At 33.2% G+C, this 21,036-nt stretch overlaps 2 protein-coding genes across 2 annotated transcripts in view; both read right to left on the bottom strand.

Annotated features, from left to right (window-relative positions):
* LOC125055806 (retinaldehyde-binding protein 1) overlaps nucleotides 1-8,557 on the bottom strand; it is a 32,042-nt gene extending 23,485 nt beyond the window's left edge. Inside the window, exons 1-2 of the mRNA XM_047658423.1 lie at nucleotides 8,412-8,557; nucleotides 6,165-6,403 (exon numbers count right to left, since the gene is read on the bottom strand). Of these exons, the coding sequence (XP_047514379.1) occupies nucleotides 6,165-6,392 (228 nt within the window). The 5' untranslated portion in view covers nucleotides 6,393-6,403; nucleotides 8,412-8,557. The remainder of the gene's footprint in view (nucleotides 1-6,164; nucleotides 6,404-8,411) is intronic.
* Nucleotides 8,558-11,885: 3,328 nt separating this feature from the next.
* Nucleotides 11,886-20,847, bottom strand: LOC125056141 (general transcription factor 3C polypeptide 5). Its single transcript, XM_047659106.1, has 8 exons — nucleotides 20,623-20,847; nucleotides 20,146-20,353; nucleotides 18,815-18,917; nucleotides 18,221-18,509; nucleotides 17,088-17,298; nucleotides 14,298-14,452; nucleotides 12,439-12,621; nucleotides 11,886-11,998 (listed from the first exon to the last, which is right to left on the bottom strand). The coding sequence occupies exons 1-8, from the start codon at nucleotides 20,734-20,736 to the stop codon at nucleotides 11,915-11,917; spliced, it is 1,347 nt and encodes a 448-aa protein (XP_047515062.1). The 5' UTR covers nucleotides 20,737-20,847; the 3' UTR covers nucleotides 11,886-11,914.
* Nucleotides 20,848-21,036: the final 189 nt, after the last annotated feature.

Raw genomic sequence — 21,036 nt, 5'->3', positions numbered from 1 at the left:
CACGGGGGCAGCTAGTTTTAATATAAAAAATAGGTATTACAGAATTAAAATACAGCGGATTGCTGTAAATTACGTGTGACCAATCGATTTGGTAAGGTCACGTGACCAAGCTTCTGTCATTGTTATACAAATTTTATATAACGATAGCGGCCGAGAGTGAAAACTATTATCGAATATATCAATTTCCTTTGTCCCAACAGGATACTGTAAGGGTTATCGCAAACCTCGGTCATTATCGGTCTGATAAACACTGATAATGTTTCAATATTAGCTCAACTAATCGTGTCAATGATTGTAATGTGTTGTTTTTGACGAGTTCCGCGACGTGAGTCTAGAAATATTAATTAAACGCGGTTTTTCACTATCTAAATAAATCTGTATCATAATTCATAACGCATATAGTATACTTAGAACTTACTAGAACCAATATTAGGTTTCACGCGCCTCTTTACGAATTGTTTAGCTTACTTGATGACGACATGTCTACACTCTACCGCTTCATTTAAGAATAAATTAAATCAATTGGTATTCTCTTCTTTGGCCATGTATCTTTTTTTTTGTTTAAATTATTAGTTTAATTTCGTATTTTTATGTGTAATCGTCAATATTGTACTGTCTACCGTGCTGCTATCCTGTATATAATTATCATTTCTATGTGTAAATGTTAAACAAATCAAAAAAGTACAGCTTTTGTTTCTATTAAAGTGATGTTTCTGTTTGTTTCTTCTTAATAAAATAATATTTCATATATACGTATACAAGTCACTTGAATATCCAACTAACTTTCTGTCTCTGCCAAACTGTAACTGATTTCAAAAGGTAAACTCCATAATTGGAATGGGTCTTATCCAGTAAAATTCCTATAATTATCGCGTCATATAACGTTATATTACGATGTTGTTACGTGGTACGAAAATTCAATGTTGAAACCGAGTCCGATTTAAGTTACGGCGTAAGTCTACTAGGTTACTTGCAGCAAGCACTAATATCCATCGAGGATATTCAGAGGCTGTATCACTATTAACACAGGCGTATACCGCCTTTTTTTTTTTTTTTACTTGGGGAAATTCATTGCGCATACCCTACCGCGGTGCGACTGCTTAGTGCGGGAGGGTTATGTGGGACTCGCGAATGTGCATACCCACTAAAACCCCAAGGCGCCACCAACAATCGCCTTAGGCGGGATGCGGTAACAGCAGAGCCTTATCCGCTTCCCGACATGCGATGCGGCGGTTTTGTCCGCCTCTCCCCGCTCATTGTTCATTTGTGAAGATACTTGACACAGCAAGTATCCTTCACAGATCGGGCCATACGCTTTTAGGAATAGCTAGGGGAGATCGGGTCCAGTGCTTGCAGGGATGGATCGTATACCGCTGCTGTAACTCGGGATGGCTACTGTCACTCGCCCCAGAAAGTTGGGATGTCGATTCAAAACGCTGGACAAATAATCACGCACGCCCTGGGCCCGTATTAGATATTCAAATTGCTTAAAACTATTTTCTACTTTTTTTCCTATTCCTACTGATTATGAAACTAATATTAATTAATATAACGCATTTACCATTCGTAGCATTTACCGTAATTGCAGGGCCTTGAATATGTTTTCTCTAATAGCGAGTTTTAACGATGATTGCAATTGATAATACGCTAGTAATATAACCCGTTCAAGTAGCCCTATTGAAATAAACGGCTTGGACTCTTTACTATGACAAGATATTTGGAGCCTAGATATTTAATAAAACATTATTTGAACAGAAATGTGTTAATAAATAAAGTTATATAAGAGATATTAATATGAAAAACGCATATAGTGCATAAAATTTATTCTATTTACGAATTATATTTCTTAATTATTTTATCTATATTACCCAGTTTGAAAGCAGACTTATGAAATTAAGTGAATAACGCAAATGTTTCCAATGTTCCTTGCATCGTAATTTATCAAACTTACTTGCGTATTTTTGCACTTTCTATAATTATGCAAAGTATTTTTTCGAAATCATTAACTAAAGACGTAACCTCATTCGAATATGAGTTGTTAGCGAGCCTAAAAAGCTTGAGCAACTACAGAATACAAAATGCCGATGGAGCTTTTTTTTAAGTTTGTATTTATTAAGCACAGACACAAAGGGTTTTTTCGTTATGATATTAAGTTAAAAACAAATTACGCTTACGAATACTTAAAACCGTCGCGTTACCTACTTGACACGGTTATAAGCTTACATAACTCTTCTGTTCGAGTAATAGTCGGCGTCGTTCATGCAACACTACACATACTTCTTTACCACCAAATACCAACACTGTTTTACTATATATAATTTATGTTTTGGGATTCAGAAGTATCGGTTTTATCTATAGATTCTTCGCTTAATCTATGGTGTAGAAACGCACTTTACTACAGCAATCAACACGATTGTTTTTTTGTCGTAATTTAACAAGTATCCCTTTTTTATATAGAACATTGTAATCGGGAAGTTTGATGATGAAACTCAGCTGCAGTTATAAAACCGAACAACTTCTCTGAACACTATCCATGGTACGCTTTGCCAACGCCAAATATTCCGATGATAAGAAAAGTGTCTTCGAAAAGAGAAGTAGCGACAAAAGTTGTTCTTTAGCGGAATTCTTTATCTGAGAGCATTTAGATGGGCTATTATAATAATTTACATTAATTAATCTATAATTTTATATTAAACGATAAAACGTTCTCACGGTGTATTTGGATAGTAGTATTTTCAAATATATGAATATATTTTATCTGTATGTAGTCTGTATTAAGCAACACATACACAGTATATACATAGAGATTACCACTACGGTTAAAGTGTAAGTGTTTTTGTTTCTTTTAGGTATTCTTATATAAGACGTTGATAACCGTGAGGTCATTCACCACCAAACTGGACAGACACGAAATCGAAACAAGTAAATTGTTGGAAGTGTTTTTGTTTGTAAGCAATTTTGACAACACGTTGACGAACTTAAAAGGTGTACAAGTTACAACACGCATTTGGTTCCCGATTTCATTATACAGACATTTATTGCAAAACGCGTATTGCGTAGCTATGTATGCCACTACAGCAAAATTGCATACAAAACTTCGGGTTCGTACTCTGTTGGAAGTTATGAAGTGCCAGTAAGTAAGACAAATTAAAATACTATTAAGAAACAATAAAGAAAAAAAACACCTTTTAAGATCGATCTTCTAGATCGATCGATCTTCTAGCGACTTTCTTAATAAAACATTTTATGAACCCAAGAATCAAACCAAATTTAACCAAGCTTATAACACCATGGAGAAAGAAGTTATAATCTTGGAAAAATTTAACTGACTTCCGAATCGGCAGTTTGACGTGTTTATTAGTTTTTTAGCTGTTGTAAATGTTACAAAATTTCCAATAAGTGAACGATTCAGAGTGCAACTATTTATTATCTATCGTCATGGACCTCTAATCACAATAATAAAATATCTAATAGAGGAAGCGGAGTTTATTTGTGTCACGTTGGACGATAGACGCTGATATGCATTGCCCTTTGACATTACCCCAGTACTGAATCATTCAAGATAATGCAATCAAATTTTATTGTACGAAACGAACGAATGCTTTTTGTATATTTGAATGTTCGAATTCTTCCATTATGTAAATATTCTTTCTGTCTTTGCGTGAAATGGACCCATGAAAAGGGGTTTAAATATATTGTTTTATGATATTGACTTGTTATAATACATTAAAGTTATCTTCACTGTATAAAAGCGTGGCTCGAAAACTAAACATATAACAATTTAGCAATTGGTTACCCGGATTGAAGCCGGACACATTGGGTTGGCTTCCCGGCGATAATGTTTTAGGACTTTGTTGTTTGTTGTTTGTTGAGTTGGCCTAGTGGCTTCAGCGTGCGACTCACATTCTTGACGTCGTAGGTTTGAACATCGGCTATGCACCAATGGACTTTCTTTCTATGTGCGCATTCAACATACGCTCAAAAAGTCGACGGTGTGTGTCAGGCACAGGAGGATGGTCACCTACTTGCCTATTAGATTGACAAATGATCATAAAACAAATACAAAAATCTGAGACCCAGACCTAAAAAGATTGTAGCGCCACTGATTGTTTTTAAACTGTGTCTCATTGAAAATACAAATCTCTAGACTCATTAATGAGTACATAAAAATGCAACCAATCAGTCAATAGCCATCAGTAATTTTTTTTAATTTGATATTACGTAGATTACGCATTGATGAATGATATGCAAGTCGCCGGACATTATAATATATCCGGTTTAGTTTCTCTCATACCCTATAATATTCATGAAAGTGGCTGGGCTTTCTAATAAATAGAGACCTCAATTATAATTTTGCTTATTTCTGCACTTTATTCCATGACTTTTAAGTTTATATGAGCGTATTAATTAAAACAAGTGGGTAAGCCGCCCGTGTCTAGCCCCGATTAGCCTAATCGAACACAGAACCTTGTAATTCTCTATTAGCCACTAAGCCACGAACACGGTCGATATTATATATACAATATATGTAATACACTTAATATATTGTATGTAACATAGGTGTATAGGTTCTACTTTCGGCGTAGAATGCGTGTGTCTTAAAAAATATAGAAACTATATGCTGACTCTCCAACTGATGTTAATTTTAAATCCGAAAATAACTAGTAAAATTGTAATAAATAAACTTATCTTAATTCGACGTCAGTTGATGACTCTAAGTTCGCAATTATGACATAAAAATAATTTATTAGTTTTTAATAACATATTTTGTAATTGAAATTAATACGAAAATTTATTTTTGGAAACAAATTGGAACGAAAAATAAATTATTTATTTAAGTATAATACAGCATTGTGTTTTTAATTGTACATATTAAATTTTAACTATTTCGTAAATCCATGAGCTATGAAACCATTATTAATATTGATTGACATTTCAGAAAAGCCTAAACTGCCCAAAACTAGACTGTTTTAATAATTATAGTTGCCTAGCAATAGCATCATGACACAAATGCATACTAAATAAATATCTTTTTGACCTTATTTTGCCCTCATTGACCGCGTAATTATCACAATATCGTAATATTATAGTAATTAAATTATTTGCATTACTGATTATGTTTTAAGAAATTATCAACGTGATTAAACACTTCTCTTGTATAAAATATAAGGGAATTAAATCTAGGGACTAGTACTATACTAATTGAGGTGAATATAATTTAATTTATTTATTAAAGTTCACCATAACATATAATGCTTTATACAAATTTTAAATACGAGTAACATGGGACAGAAAAACTGAATTACGCTCTGGCGACATACAGTGTATGTTACAAGCTATCTCTTCAAAAATACATGACAATTATGGTGAACATAAATGTAACAAAAAATAAACATATTACATTCCAATTTCAGTGTGTTCAATGTTAATAGTATTTTTTTTGCTTAACAATGCGGATTAGGTATCATATAGGAACTTTTTAAATTGATCACCCCCCATCAATGCTAATCCTATAGAAAAGCACGATTACTGGAGCTGATCAAGGCTTGTAAAACGAATAACAAATGCCTGATTCGTTTGACTGTGATTTGTGAACTGCATCATTAGTCAAATAACAGATGGGTTGTAGAATATGTAGAAATGCGCCACCTTTTCGTCTAAAATTCTTACGCTAGATTATACTATTTATTCGACTGTAGCACTCTTTAATAATGCGATTGCAATGATTATTTTTAAATTAGAATTCAGGTCGCAAAAACGTAACGTGATTGGACGAAAACCTCCAAAACTACTGAATAAAATGTTTTGTTCCCTTCCTTCAAACCACCGTTACTCTTAACCCTCTATTCGATATAGTGAATACCTACAAGTCGTTTTGTTGCATATTTTCCCTCTATAACTCGAAAAATTACATTGGATTTCTGTATCTCGAACATAGCAATGTTGTATTGTACAACCTTTACAGCTAGACTCGAAAGAAAAATAACTTATCGACTTTAAAAATTTGCCGACAATGTAAATCAAAATTAGTAAGAATCAAAATCCTCCACAAGTTATACGTTATACGATCTATAACTCGAATTTTTTGGAGTATCCCTTGATGTTCGAGTTATAGAATGTATACTGTATTTCAAGCAAGCCTGCAGTTATAGAAAAGTACTTACAAGGGCTATTGCGCTCTCTGGATACCACTTGCAGGGACGCAGGAATATAGTGAGGATTTCATCATCATCACCAAAGTATAAGTCTTTGTTCTCTTTCAACAACTCTCTCAGTCTTTCCAAAGCCTCCTTTACTCTTTCTGGGGTCTCTCTTAACTCTTCTTCAGCGATGGCTTTAGTCTCTTTCGATAGTTCTACGTTCCGCTCCAGACGGAAGTCATTGGACGTCATTTTGGAAACACCTGGAATCAGAATTGTTTTTATAATCTGAAATTAATAAAACTTATTTGGATATAAATAAAAAAATATAATATGAGAATGTTATATGTTTTTATTCATCTACCACATAATATGAATTGTAAACATTTTATTCATAATATGCGCATTATTTTGCATTTATACCCACTTCTGTTTCTACTGACTGCTAACTTTAACGGTTTTTTTATAGAACAGGCAATACAGGCAAACGGGCAAGAGACTCACCTGATATTGAGTGATACAATCATGGACACTCTGAATGCCATAGCGCTCGCGTGCCGGCCTTTAAAGAATTGGAACGCTCTTTTCTTGTTACTTTTTTAAGTGAATAAAGTAAAAAAGTGATTACAACTTGGTGTTATACAACCTATAATATTCAAGTTACATTAGTTTAGTTTGTGATAAAATAATCTCTACTATATAAAAATAAGTCGGGTTTTCCTTCCTGACGCTATAACTCTAGAACGCACGCACCGATTTCCACGGTTTTGCATTTGTTGGAAAGGTCTCAAAAGAAAATTCAGGAAAAATTTCAACAGAAAAGCGGGAAAATCTCACAAAACAAAATGTTCTTCATCTTTTAATCACCAAACGAAATGTTACATAAAACGAAGCCATCTGGTGGCTAAACGGAGTTCGCCGGGTTTGCTAGTATAATATATAACTGCTTTATAATATTCTACCTTTTAATTATGTATGACAAATTTGCACGCCATTATGTGTGACGGATTATGCGAACTTAAGATTGTACCACCATAATATTTTGTCTTGCAAATAAATTAGTATTATAATAAAAATATCGATATTTCAAATCACTGAATGTGTTGTTAAAAATTGATTTAGCCTTCACTAGTGCATATAAAATTTATTATTTTTCATGCTTCGCGCTATTTATTTGTTATTAACAATAACAACAGAACATAATATGAATAATTAATGTATATACAAAGGTATTGTAGACGATAATTTGCTTAATCTATACCAAATGTTCACGTCCGTACCCTTACTGATAAAAAATCAGTTTTATTATTTTAATAAAATCTTTTAACATAAATAATACTACTTTGATAAAGTTGGTGAGTTCATCAAAAACAACTAAATTGTATTGGTAATTTAATTGTATTTGTATGAACATTTTCATAATGAAAAAGAAGAGAGAATAAAATATTTGTTTTAAATCTTCAATCTTAATTAAGATACTATAATTACTAAGTTTATCAGCTCATTTTCAAATGACGTATTGAGATAACTGTCATTTATGTTTGTATTTTAAGTCCCGCTTTAGTTTTATAGGTAATAGGTTCGAGTCCCGGAAAAGAAGTCGAATCAAATAGATGCAAATTTAGGTACGCCCCATGTCCCGAAAATTGCAAGCGACAATATCTATACGATATGATTATTCATAACTGAAATGTTTTTAACTCAGTATAAAAATTTATCGAAGTCAGTTCAGCATTAAAATCGAGTTGAAACGGACACTCTTAAAATTAGTAGTTAGGATTTGGTAGGATTACTTATAATTAAATAAATAAATAAAGTTTCATAATTTAACAGTTAAAAGTAAGTAGGTTGTATGGCTCAAAAATCTCGACCATAATGATGTCACAATGAAATAATTTGTGTTCAGTCAACTTTACACGCGTGGAGTTGTTACATTGTGCCAAATAAACAACGTGCGAATATCAATTTTACCTAGATACTCTTGCGCAATCAAAATTAATTACAATCAATTATATAGATAAGCTTATGGCGAGGATTATTTTTGAAACTATTGTCGTCAACTTGATAAGAATAAAGAAAAGAGATTTCGTAACAATCACTTCAAATCTGACCTTATGTGATTTTTTTTAATTATTCAACATTTAGCCGTTTTATACAATTTTATTTAATATTTAGTTGCATTAATTTATACACCCTTCCGCATTTTATAAAATGCACATATATATTAACTATAAACTTGATTTTAATATACACAACACAATGTTTACATACCGTCAATCACGTGTAGAACTAAAAACACGCGAAACGCGAACAATGCGGACCGAGCGCGCGCGTATGAGTGAATGTGCGCGCGCGCAGTACCCGTCGCACTTTTATAGATTATGATAACGCCTTGCCCCTGACACCCTGTGTTCTGCGCCTCTTTGTTTCGGAGGCTGTAACTACGGGACTTCAGATAAGGTTTGAGACATCTTTGTCAGCCAAAACATAACATTAGAGTTCGAACGACAACTATTAATAACATATAACATAAATATATATATTGTATAGAGTTGAGACACACATGAGTGATATTATACTTATCCTTACAAACAAGTTAATAACTTTTGGAAAGTAACTAATAGTGAATATTTTTCTAGTAACTAATATTAGAGTAAAATGTTATCTAGGAAAATCTATTTGCGATTTAATTTCAATCTCAATAAGCAACTTAATAGGCCTAAGGTATTAATTATAATTTAAACAATTGTATAAGTATATATAACGTTCTATTACGTTTTTACATTTTTATTTTGCCACAAGTGTTATTGATGCAATTCTTGTTACAAATACTGAACATAATTATACAAAAAATATGCATTTTTTATGTATCTATGATAAGCAGTTTTAACAATATAAAATAGTAATTAAACTAAATTCGATTAGAATATGCACACCAACCTTTTAAACATTAGTTATAATGTAAAGATTTTATGTTATAGGTTTCTTAGAACAATAATAGTTGTGTTTAGTCTCAAAACACGAGTAAATTCGTGGTTAAGCAAATTATTCTTATATGTATTTGTCCAAATAGAGTACTAATTCATCTATATAGTAATAATAAAAAAAATTACGATGCATTTATCACACATCTACCCTTTAGGATATAATAGGTTGGGGAAAAAGTTTCTTCGCATTTTTTAAGAAAATTCATTTTTTTAAATAGTTTATTTACATTTAATTAAAGTATGTAGGTACCATTTTGTTCGATAACTTTTTGTAGGTAGGGACATGATCCCATTATAGAAATTTTGGGGCTTCTGATCGAAATACTGAGCCAATTGGTTTTGGCAGTCCTCTCGTGAAGTTAACCTGACACTGCCTAAAGAATTCTGAAGAGACCGAAACTGGTGGAAATCTGAAGGTGCAAGGTCAGGACTATACGGCGGATGCATTAACACCTCCCGGCCAAGCTCTCTTAATTTTTGCCGAGTGGCTTAATACGTGTGAGGCCTAGCGTTATCATGATGAAAAACCACACCCCTTCTGTTGATTAATTCCGGCCGCTTTCTCTCAACTTCTTGCTTTAATCTCATCAGTTGTTCGTAGTAGATTTCAGAATCGATTGTCCTGCCTGGTGGTAACAGCTCATAACGAATAATGCCCTTTCAATCCCACAACCCACACAGCATCACCTTGTTGCGAATTAACCCGGGTTTCGCCACAGTCTGTGAAGCCTGACCGGCCTTTGACCACGACCTTTTTCGCACGTTCTTGTCGTACGTGATCCACTTTTTATAACCAGTTATCAGCTTCTTCAAAAATGGTTCGGTTTCATTACGTCGTAAGAAAGAATCACAATTTTTTTATCACGACGATTTTCATTTCTTTCAGTGAGCTCGTGAGCTACCCAAATATCGAGCTTTTTCGTGTACTCAGTTTTATTTCAAATGCTCCAAAACTGTTTTGTGGTCAATTCCCAGTTCTTCAGCTACGTCGTAACTACTGTTATGCCGATCTTGCTCCACTTTTTCAAAAATGGCATGTGCTACTCTCAGACACTGCACTAGGTCCATAAACACCGCAATTTTTTTTCACGGAATTGCGTTGCATTTTTACCTTTTTTGTAATAAAATTTAAAATGTATCGAATTTCTTCATTACATTCACTCTTCTTGACAGTACGAAAAATAAATAAAAATCACAAATTTTCCTTCCCCAAATTTGAATTTGGAATTATCTTCTTTAAAATTTAACTTTTAATGATACCAGCACAAGCTAGATACAAATAGTATAGCCAAAGAGATTTTATTACAAGTTCATGCATACTATAATGCGAAAAGATTTTTTCCCAACCAAATATTTTAAATTCTAGCCGATATGTATTAAGTTTTAAAATTAAGGGATTGGTTAATGTTTAATGGTTGGTGGACTCAGTTTCCGCACTCCTTCCAGAAGCACAGAACAGAAAGGAACATCATGAGCTTTGAAACGTACACAAAGAAATTAAACGTCAAAATATTAAATTATGTTTTTTGAAGTTTGAACGGAAAACAATAGATAGGAGCGGAATAAATAATAAATCGATGTACATAGTCGTTACAAAATACAAAGATCAAATATGAGTCATCCGAAGAAAATATTTTTTGCTTTTGTTACAGTTTATTTAGGTTTTAGGTACAATAAACTATGTGTAATCCATTACTTTATTCTATTAATTATTATTCATCATATGTATTTACTTTTTGGATCTTGTTTTATATTACTTTGTGTTCGGTTCCATACTCGCGTTATCTCATGATTGTATTGTTTCCTACCGTAGGGGCTATTACTGCTATAAAATATTTAATTGAAAATTATTTAAACCATGTATCTCTGTGTAAAAAATGATTATAGACATTGCCTGTACGGTTCCTGGGTCATCGGAGTGCTTGAAATAATAGAGGATTTTAGTTTTACACTATATTAACTCAAACTCAAAATATCTTTATTCATGTAGGTAAACAAGTACACTTATGAATTGTCAAGTTAAATTAATTGTAAATTTACATTTACCACCAGTTCGCAAGTCAAGGGCGTAGAGCGGGTAAGAAGAACTGGCAAGAAACTTTCCGCCACTCTTTTTAATCGCCAAATATTGTCATACAAAGTGTTTGAACTGGAGCAAATCAATCCCAAGGATTAGGATCATTTAAGTATTCCTGAAATTTATAAAAAGCTTTATTGATTAATTTCCGTTTAACGAGGGCTTTGAATGTATTTAGTGATAATACTCTAATTTCGCTTGGGAGTTTGTTGTAAAAACGAATACAATTTCCATATCAGTGGTTTATCTTTTGGAGCCTGGTTGGTCGTACACTCAAATTCGTTCTATTTCGCGTATTATACTGGTGAAAGTCACCATTTGTTTATATTTTTTTGGACATACAACAAGGCTTCAAGACTAGACTAACCACTCGCGTACAACAATAGAATATAAGCGAAATAATGAAATGTTAATTGCTATATAACGAATTAATGCAATGTAACAGTCGAAGAGAGTACCTGCGTCTGGCTATACTCTCGGGGCGTAACTCCGACGATTTACGAAATCGCCACTAGTAGGTATTAGGACACTAAGAAAGCCTGAGTGAGCAAAATGTACGGCCTTGGCTCGTACACTGCCATAAAGTTAGTAGGACTTTCATACTAATAATTACTGTATCGAAGGTTTTTGTATTGTCCTTAAAAAATAAAGTAAAAGAATATCAAATAAAAATACTTTAACGACAGTTCAAATAATTTATTATAATTTATTCAATTTGTTATCATAGAATCGTCTGCTGTAGTATCAGCAGCACTTGGTGCTTCATCGCTCTCCGAATCGTCACTACTTGCTTGCTGCAACAAAATTAAATTAATTCATATTGTTAAGTGTTAGTTTTTTTTTTAATTTACTACGTGCCCTGGATACAAGTCCTTTAGCCGGGTGCTAGGGCGAGATTTAGCGTAAAGTGTGAAACGCGTATGTCAAAAACCCATGTGATTTTGATGTAGGAAAGAGTGTTGTTAGTATTGTTACTATCTCAGAGTATATCGTATATACCGCTAGTTGACGTTAGCAACAATGAGCGTCATAATCTCACTCAATAGTAATACCAATAGCGAGAAATTCGCATACACCCAGTCTTTAATGAAACTAAACAAGGCATAACTTTTTTTTTATTAAAAAAATTTGAATAAAATTTAAGACTTATGGGCCTTTTTGTACCAAAAGGCCGACAACGCACCAGTCTGGTGATGGTTATCACGGACCCTTAAAAATATATTTATACACGTACCTCAAACTTAAGATCTGCATGTTTGTTACCCTTGAGATTCTTCTTGAGGTACTTGAAGATTATATCTCTGCATGTATGCGCCGTGTTCGCGGCTAGCCATCCTCTCTTGGGATGGCACTGATAGCCACTCGGAGGCTCCACTGCTAGAATTTCTTGCACTTCCGGTAGATGTATATCGCAGTACTGTAGATTATAAAATATATATTCAGATTACGTAAAATAGATTAGCCAAATCCTACAAATCTATTGAGATTTTGAAGTTATACTTCTTTTTCTTGGTGCGTTAGGGAAATGTGATGAGAGTAAATTTTCACGATGCGCGGGCACACCGTCACAAAAAACCGACACCCTGAATTTCTGTTCAAGCGTCGGTAAAACAGTCTGGGCCGATAGTTGGAGCTTGCTCTGTTTTATCTACAAGTTGCATTGTTTTTCAGAGTCGTGTTTATTTAAACCAAAATAATGATTTTTATACGAGAAAACCCGTTCCAATGTGATAAAAAACATAGTGTTTATTGTAAAATATCATGATTAGTACATATTATATCGAATCGATTGGAAGTGACCATTAAAATGCAATTCGAAGAGGGAAACGTCCCTCTAAAGTGCTCGAAGAAAATCATTACGTCAAAGAATAGTAGTACATAAGTACACACACGTTTTTTTCTATGTACAATAAGGAACTTTTCTCACTTTATACTTAAATCTTACCCGTGACTTAAACCCAATACTTTCTTTAATAATTTGAAAATATAAAATTTCCGTTGAAAAATTTTAATGAGAAAACCTTAGATAACAAAACAAGAATGCAATTAGAAAAATTGTAGTCAGCGCATTAAACTTCACATAGGTACACAAGACATAACATTCTATGTTATGAGTAATCTCTCGATAAAACAATCGTAAACTCAACCATTGTGTATAGAACTGACTAATAATGTTATTTAATTAAAAGAGATATGGAATAATTTGGCTAAGGAGCTTTATTTCCATTTCCGCATCTACGTATTTGAAACAGCTACGTCATCCATATTTGTATACCAATAAACACAAATGCTGTTTTTCAAATTGTACATAAAAGTTCTATGAAAATATACCAAAACCCTATAAAGGAGCTCGGCCCCGTAAGGCAGACTAACTTTATTAGTTCCATTATTTATTTCGTCATTTAACAACAATATACCTACAATTAATTAATCAAGTGAGACTAAAATGATCAAGCGGGAGAAAGATGGCTGAAAACAGCAAATTCTAGAATTCCTTGAGGAGGCTTTTACATTTTTCATATACATTTTATTTAAAAAAAAATACAGAACAATTCAAATAATTAAATAATAAATAATAGTTTAAAAAAACTAAAAAACACGCTTTTAAAGCACATCAAACTAAAAAGTGAAAAATAATTTCTAATTTAGGCTGAAAATGGTAATGAACAAAAAATACTGGTATTATTGTGAAAAAGCGTGGGTTGCTCTATGCACAGAGCGCCCCACGCAAAAATCGTGTTTTTTAGTTTTTTTAAACTATTATTTTTATTATTATTTTTTTCGGATTATTGCATCGTCATCGATCTTTGACAGGTGCGCAAAATTTGAATAAAATCTGTCCGTTTAAAGTAGGTCAAAATCGAGTCCGAAGGAGTCGGTTACATACATACAGGTGAAGCTAATATAAAGCGTGTAAAAAGGCGGCAAAAAATAATGGAACAAAACATAATATGTAAACAGTGAAAGGAACTATAAAAAAGAAAAGGATTTTTTAGTATTATTTAAATAATAAAAAAATACGATTAGTGTGTCTTATAACTATTAGTTTTTTTATAAAAGTAAGCTTTATAATTACAAAACCGGTAAAATTACCATATAAAATATTTGGCGTTGCGTTGGCAAACTATTTGGTGTTAGGTACAATGCTCCTTCAGGAATAATTTCCTCTGAAGGCTCTTCAAGCGGCATTTTCTTCATACGGTCTCTTTTAACTGTCTCCAGGTCTTGCGACACGCAGGAGTAAATTCCTGTCAAAGAAAATTGTATAACGCATGTAAAACATTTTTAAAAATCCTGACAGAACCAGTATACTAGGTAATACGAGGCGTTTTAAAATAAATAAATAAAAGAAAACAGTGGCGCTACAACCTTTTTCAGGCCCGGGCCTCAGATTACTGAATCTGTTTCATGATCATTTGTCAACCTAATAGCCAATAGACAAGTAGGTGATCAGCCTCCTGTTCGCGTCGTCGACTTTTTGAGGCAAGCCGGTTTCGTCACGATGTTTTCCTTCACCGTTCGAGCGAATGTTAAATGCGCACAGGCAGAAAGTCTGTTGGTGCACAGCCAGGGTTCGAACCTACGACCTCAGGGATTTGAGTCGCACGCCAAAGTATGTAACTATGCTGTCACTGCCATTTGCTCTGTTTTGGTTGGAACCGCGTAAACTTTCCGAACCAATAAACGTTGTTTCAATTGATGACTGGTTTGTCTGGAAGAAAGACTTTTAACATCAAGACCGCCCCTTTTGATCCTTTATTGCTTTTTTGTGGCGTAAAAAAGTGTTTATTATTATTTTAACCGCTACTTTAGTCATTAAATCGAACCAATGACGTATTTATATGTGCAATCAAGATAGGGTTTTGACTATGAAGAGTCGGCTTACGACTCTTCTATTTTTAATTTACCACAAATTGGAGATTCAGTTTTAATTAAATTTAAACCAGTTGAGTAGGTACTATTGGATATATTTTTTTTAGTTTTTTTATGGGAGGCTCATCTGATGTTAAGTGATACCGCCGCTCATGGACAGTCACATTGCCAGGAGACTCGCAAGTGCGTTGATGGCCTTTTAAGAAATGGTACGCTCTTTTCTTTAAGGGTCCTTAAGTCCTTAAGTCGAATTGGTTCTAAAATTCTTCACAGGGCAACTGGTTCCACATAGTGGTGGTGCGCGGCAAAAATTGCCTTAAGAAACGCTTAGTTGTGGAACGAAGGACGTCGAGGTAATACGTATGGTATTTAGTATTCTCTGTTTAGTATAAATATAACTTTTAATTTATGATAATACTTTAAGTATCATTCAATATAATATATTTAGAGATACCTAAAGAAAATTCAACCCATCCATACAATTATATGGTGGATATTAAAACTTGAACAATTCATACAAATAGATACTTCATATATTTTATATTAGCAACAACTTAGCTATTAATTGTGACCAACCTCATTACTTAATTACTTATTCAAACGTACGAACTGAATACACAATAAACATACTTTATTTAACTAATAAAATTATCTATTGTTTTACTATCGTCAAGTTACATTACATGATGTGTATTTGTACGTGCATGGGCGTTCTCAACGATATTTAGGTGTCAAAGTAAACGGTGTTAGCAAACGACAAGAAATCTATTGCACGCAGGAGATTCATCTGATGTTAAGTGATACCCATGGACACTCACACTGCCAGAAAAGTGCATTGCAAGCCAATAAGAATTAGTACGTTATTTTCTTGAAGGACCCAAAATGCTTAGGAAATACTTCAGGGCAGCCGGTTCCACGTAATGCAAAAAGTATGAACTTACTTCAATTATTAGTAAGACTGATAGAAATTATGAATAACTACGTAAATCTGTGACCTTTAAACTAAAAAAAATTTATTAGCACAAACTATTTCTTTAAGATTGACGGCTCATTGGTCTAGTGTTTAGTATCCTGACTGCGAATCCATGGGTCCCGGGTTCGATCCCCGGCTGAGACAAACATCGATGTGATGAGCATTTGGTGTTGTGCTTAGGTCTTGGGTGTTTAAATATGTATTTATGTGTTAGGTCTATCTATGTATAATATGTATGTATATCCGTTGCCTAGTACCCATAACACAAGCTTCACCAGCTTAGCATGGGACTAGGTCAATTGGTGTGAATTGTCCAATCAAAAAAAAAAAAGATTTATTTGACGCGATCGTGTCGAAGCTGTAGTGTAAAGAAACTGAGGGAAGCTCTCAAAATTTTTAACCATGCATTTTTTATTGATCACTTCTATTGACTACTTCCCTTATTATTCGCTGAGAATACATATAATTGAAATTTAAGTAGACAATGTTTTAAATTGATAATTTATACGTAGTTTTGCAGACATAGAAAACAATAATCAAACCTTTTTTTCTCTATATTAGAGTAGATTTTCATGGTTCACGCGTATTTTTCTCTTAAAAGTCAGCAAAGCATCCACTAAGCAAATGGGTCTTAAGCGGTAGCTGTCTCTTAGTATTAGCTAAGTCTAACCCTCTTACATCAAATCTAATCTAAACCTCTAAGTTATAAGGGGTGTCCACCCAAAAATTTTTTTTAGAAAAAAATGATGTTTTTATTTTTTTATGATCGGTACAGCATACAAAAATACATACAACCCCTAATTTTCACCCCTCTACGACAAACCCCTATTTTTTATTTGTTAATTAAAATCTTATGACTTGAACTCTGATATTTATTTATATATAGAGAAAAAAACAGAAATATCTAAAAACTTTTCATACCGGAAAACTGAACATTCTCGAACAATTTGCTATGCTACCCGCATAGTTCCATGTTGGTATGTACTAAAAAGGTATTTGAATAGAATTTAAATAAACAAGAAAAATAAAAATATTACCTGCGTTTCTGAGCCTAAAATCCAGCATTTGATAGTACCTTGCATATGGTTCTTTACGTGGATCGTAGCCAAATTTCACCCACAACAATTTCCATGGCCCATTCAAGTTATGGAATGCGATACATGGCAATATTACTTTTAAATTCACAGTCCTAAGTCTCGTGTGATGTTTTATGTGATTAAATGACCACACTGGCCGTTCATCGAACATCTTGAAGGAAAATTGTATATTGATTAAAATATTAGGTAGATATATAATATTACTCGATAAATGTTCAATTTATCGAGTCTTTTATCTATTGCAATTTTCTTTCTATGTTTAAATACTCGTACAGTGAAGGAGCCATGGCTTAGGCCCAAAATTCCACGGCGTGTGTCAGGCACTAAAGGATGATCATCTAATTGCCTATTAGAAAAAAACAAATGATTACGAAACAGATCTGAAGCTCAGATCTAAAGGGTTGTACCGTCACTTGTTTTTTTTATAAGCACAACGCATTTTTCAAATTCATTTAAAAAAATGTAACGATATCAAAATGCAGTAAAAAGTATTTATATTATGTGTTAGTTAAATTATTTATACGGGTATGTAACTATCGTCAACTATGGCTAAAAGGCTCAGTACATAACGTTAAACTGTCAAATCAAAGACCCGTTTGACATCTACTCGTAAATCCACCGGTGAACCCTTGGTCAAACGGCACGTCACCTATACCTATACCTAAAGCTTAGGTTTCCTAGAAAAGCGGTGCCGTTAACTAACAGCCGTCTTTACTTATTAACATAATGCAAAAAACAATCATTTTCGCTCGTCCAAGTCACGTTTCTACTCATTGCATTAATTAAATATGGGCACCGCTATAACCGCGAAAAACGTTGAACTTATGTTTATCACCGCTATGACGGCCGTCATGCAAATTACAGCACCGCTATTTCACGTTACGGTGACACTCAACGATCTCTAGAAAACTTACTCCGATGTTATTTATAGACAACGTATGGGTGACGTCACCCAACGTTACATCACGGCCGTTAGATAACGGCACCACTTTTCTAGGAAACCTAAGCTTTATTGATACAAAATCATCTACTGTTAGAATTAAAAAACTGGCTTATAGCTAATAAAATATTACCTTTTGAACAATCTCATATTCTTCATTTATCTGTGGATTCATTGAAGCTTTAGTATTTTTAATCGTTATAAAGTACTCATGAGGTTCAGTTGGAATTTCATCAACCAAATTGAACGAAAACCTGCGGACTGGTATTCCCCTGTCGGACCTCATTTTATGAACTTCATCAGGGTCTGCATTTAAAAGTTCATCCTCAGTCACATTTATTTTTTTATCAGTATAGGCGTAATTTATTGGTTTGTCAAATCTTGTAAAACTACTGGGTACTATGTGAAATGGCGCTGGTTCACTAAAAAAATCAGTTTAATACATATAGTAAATAGCTATTCCATATTTTGTTGTGATCAGTTTTCAGTAAACCATAGACAATTTACTTTGTTCCTAGGAATAAAGTGCTACAGATATTTGATTTTTTGAAATTGGTAATCCATAAAAGTCTCAATTACAAAATGTATGATTCAACTGGCGACGAAACCTAATTCTAAACATAACTAAAGTTTTACAAATGAATTTTTAAAGGTCTTAAATAGTTATTGCTCAAAATGGTAGTTAATTTTACACCAAAGGTATTTATGAATATAATAATTATCTTACTCTAAGAATTTCGGGTCTTCTAATCCGGCAGGTATTAATTTTTCCAACAAACATTCTGAGTTAGGACCATTTGTGACAGGTAAATATTGAAAATCACATACAGCTGAAAACAGGTGTTATTTTTCTATATACTTGTATATGTAATCTCACATAACACAACATTATAGAGAAGGGAATTATGAAATGTAAAAATGAACTTAATGGCTGAGTTCAACATAGGTATAGGTATGTTATCTAAAGCTGGCGGCTTCAACACATTGACACTTTGTGCTTGTGTAGTGTCTGTGAATAAGCGCGAGACGTGTTGTCAAACTGAAATACAATCACAAATACATCACGAAAAGACTGTCCGTCTCTCTCGCGCTCGGTCAAGCTTATGAGTATAAAAGAGACAGTTATTGTTTTTCTTTTGCTACTGTTTATGTTGATCTTTACTGTTTGATATTATTATTATTTTATACATGTTGATCTTTTTTCAAACATTACCAGGGCAATCTCGTGAAATGGTGCACAATGTTTTTAATTATTATAAGCATCTGAATAAAAACTGTTTAATGAAAAAATGTTTAATTTGACATCAGATGCGACTGGGGTTTCTAAGAGGAGTATTGAAAGAATAGTTAGTGAAGTGTGATGAGCTAGATGGAGCTTGTGTCGAAAAATGAATACCGAAAATGACTAAGGTCGTTTTGTCGACCAACAAAGTCATGGCTAGATGTCGCGTCATGGAGCGTATGTCGAAAAATGAAAAAATATTTACACGAACTACTCTTTCACGTTCTTGGTCTGGCTTAGATCTTTTGGATCTATCCTCGTATGCACCTAATATTTATATGTATTTGACACATTTTTATTTATTTACAACCCACCCAACCTTACTAAAACCAGAGTGGACTAAAATGTATAGCATGGCAAAAAATCATATTTTGAAACATACTGTATGTGAAATTGCATTAGTGTGAGTACTGTGAACCCGCCAGCTTTCAATAACCGACCTATATACATTATTGTACATTCTGTGGAAAAAGTTTGTCTCATCTTGTTTTTCTAATACTCAAATTACTTAATAATATTATTTAATATCAATTAAAATGTAATATTGAATAATCTTAATTTGTTGCCTGAAGTTTGTTTGTGAAGGAGTATACTTTTAAAGTGATAAAATAGATTTGAATAATTACTTTTTAGTTTAATTATATTGTGGATAATATGTGTAATTTCCAGGCAATTTCTTGACAGAGCAGTAAAACAATATCCTTATCCATTTAAGCTAGACAGTATGACTGTGTGTTTAATGGCTTCTTCCAAATTGATTAATGCATAAAACTTACATTCAAACTTATGAATCTTCTTTACTTGACCGACAACGGAAGTATTCACTACTTCTCTTTTTAATTTTCCATCTTCCTTTGTCTTTTTAACTCTAACTTTAAGCAATACCCCAGTAACTGCCTTTACATCACCATTTATTTTATTCACATATGGATTATCAGGCTGAAAACTTAGTGAAAGATGTTTTTTTGATGATGGTGAGCAAACCTAAAAGATTTAAATATATAATATAATTACAGCGTTTTCCAGAGTATATAACATTATTTGTTGATATGGCAAAAAAAATGTAGTTGGTGACACTGTAGCATATACTATTTAATCTTCCTAACGCTGCTCTGCAAGGTTTATAGATGTGGAGGCGCTCTTACTCAGGTTGTTACAGCTTGAAATTCCCAGCTGTTTAAGCAAGTGCTATGTGTATTGTATGCTTAATTGTTTATATATTTTGGATCAAACAAAGATTTTTCCGCTGTTACCTGAGATATTGTTTTTAATCCACCCAAATACTGTATCGCTTTTTCTTCATTCTTTACAATACCAGGAAATAGAACACAAACTAGTTCTTTATTAAGTGCTCCTATATTTTCCATTTTAAAGTCTTAAGTCAACATGAATTATTTAATTCAATGTATTTTTTTATTCCATTAAAAGAAAATATCCGGATACCGAATTAGCAACAATTAGAATGTGGATTGTGGTGTACGTCGTACGATCGAAAAATAAACAAAATACACATGTTTTCTAAATTTCAGCATGTCAATTGTCATACGTCAAAACCATGTTTTTTTTTTTTTTTTGGAGTTTATGGCCTGGTATCTAGACTTTTAGGCCAACAAAACCATGTGTTTACTGTTTAGTATAGATGATGTGGCTCCTCTTCACAACAATAC

The sequence above is a fragment of the Pieris napi genome, chromosome 14 (assembly GCF_905475465.1).
Source record: "Pieris napi chromosome 14, ilPieNapi1.2, whole genome shotgun sequence".
NCBI lineage: Eukaryota > Metazoa > Arthropoda > Insecta > Lepidoptera > Pieridae > Pieris > Pieris napi.
The sequence above is the reverse complement of the archived record's forward strand: the minus strand, read 5'-3'. Positions and strand labels throughout refer to the sequence as shown.

Coding starts and splice junctions, on each gene's coding strand:
- LOC125056141 (XM_047659106.1), bottom strand. CDS start 20,736: ATGGAAAATATAGGAGCACTTAATAAAGAACTAGTTTGTGTTCTATTT. Junction 20,354..20,622: donor GATTAAAAACAATATCTCAG/GTAACAGCGGAA, acceptor TAAATCTTTTAG/GTTTGCTCACCATCATCAAA. Junction 18,918..20,145: donor GAAGATTCATAAGTTTGAAT/GTAAGTTTTATG, acceptor ACCTGTTTTCAG/CTGTATGTGATTTTCAATAT.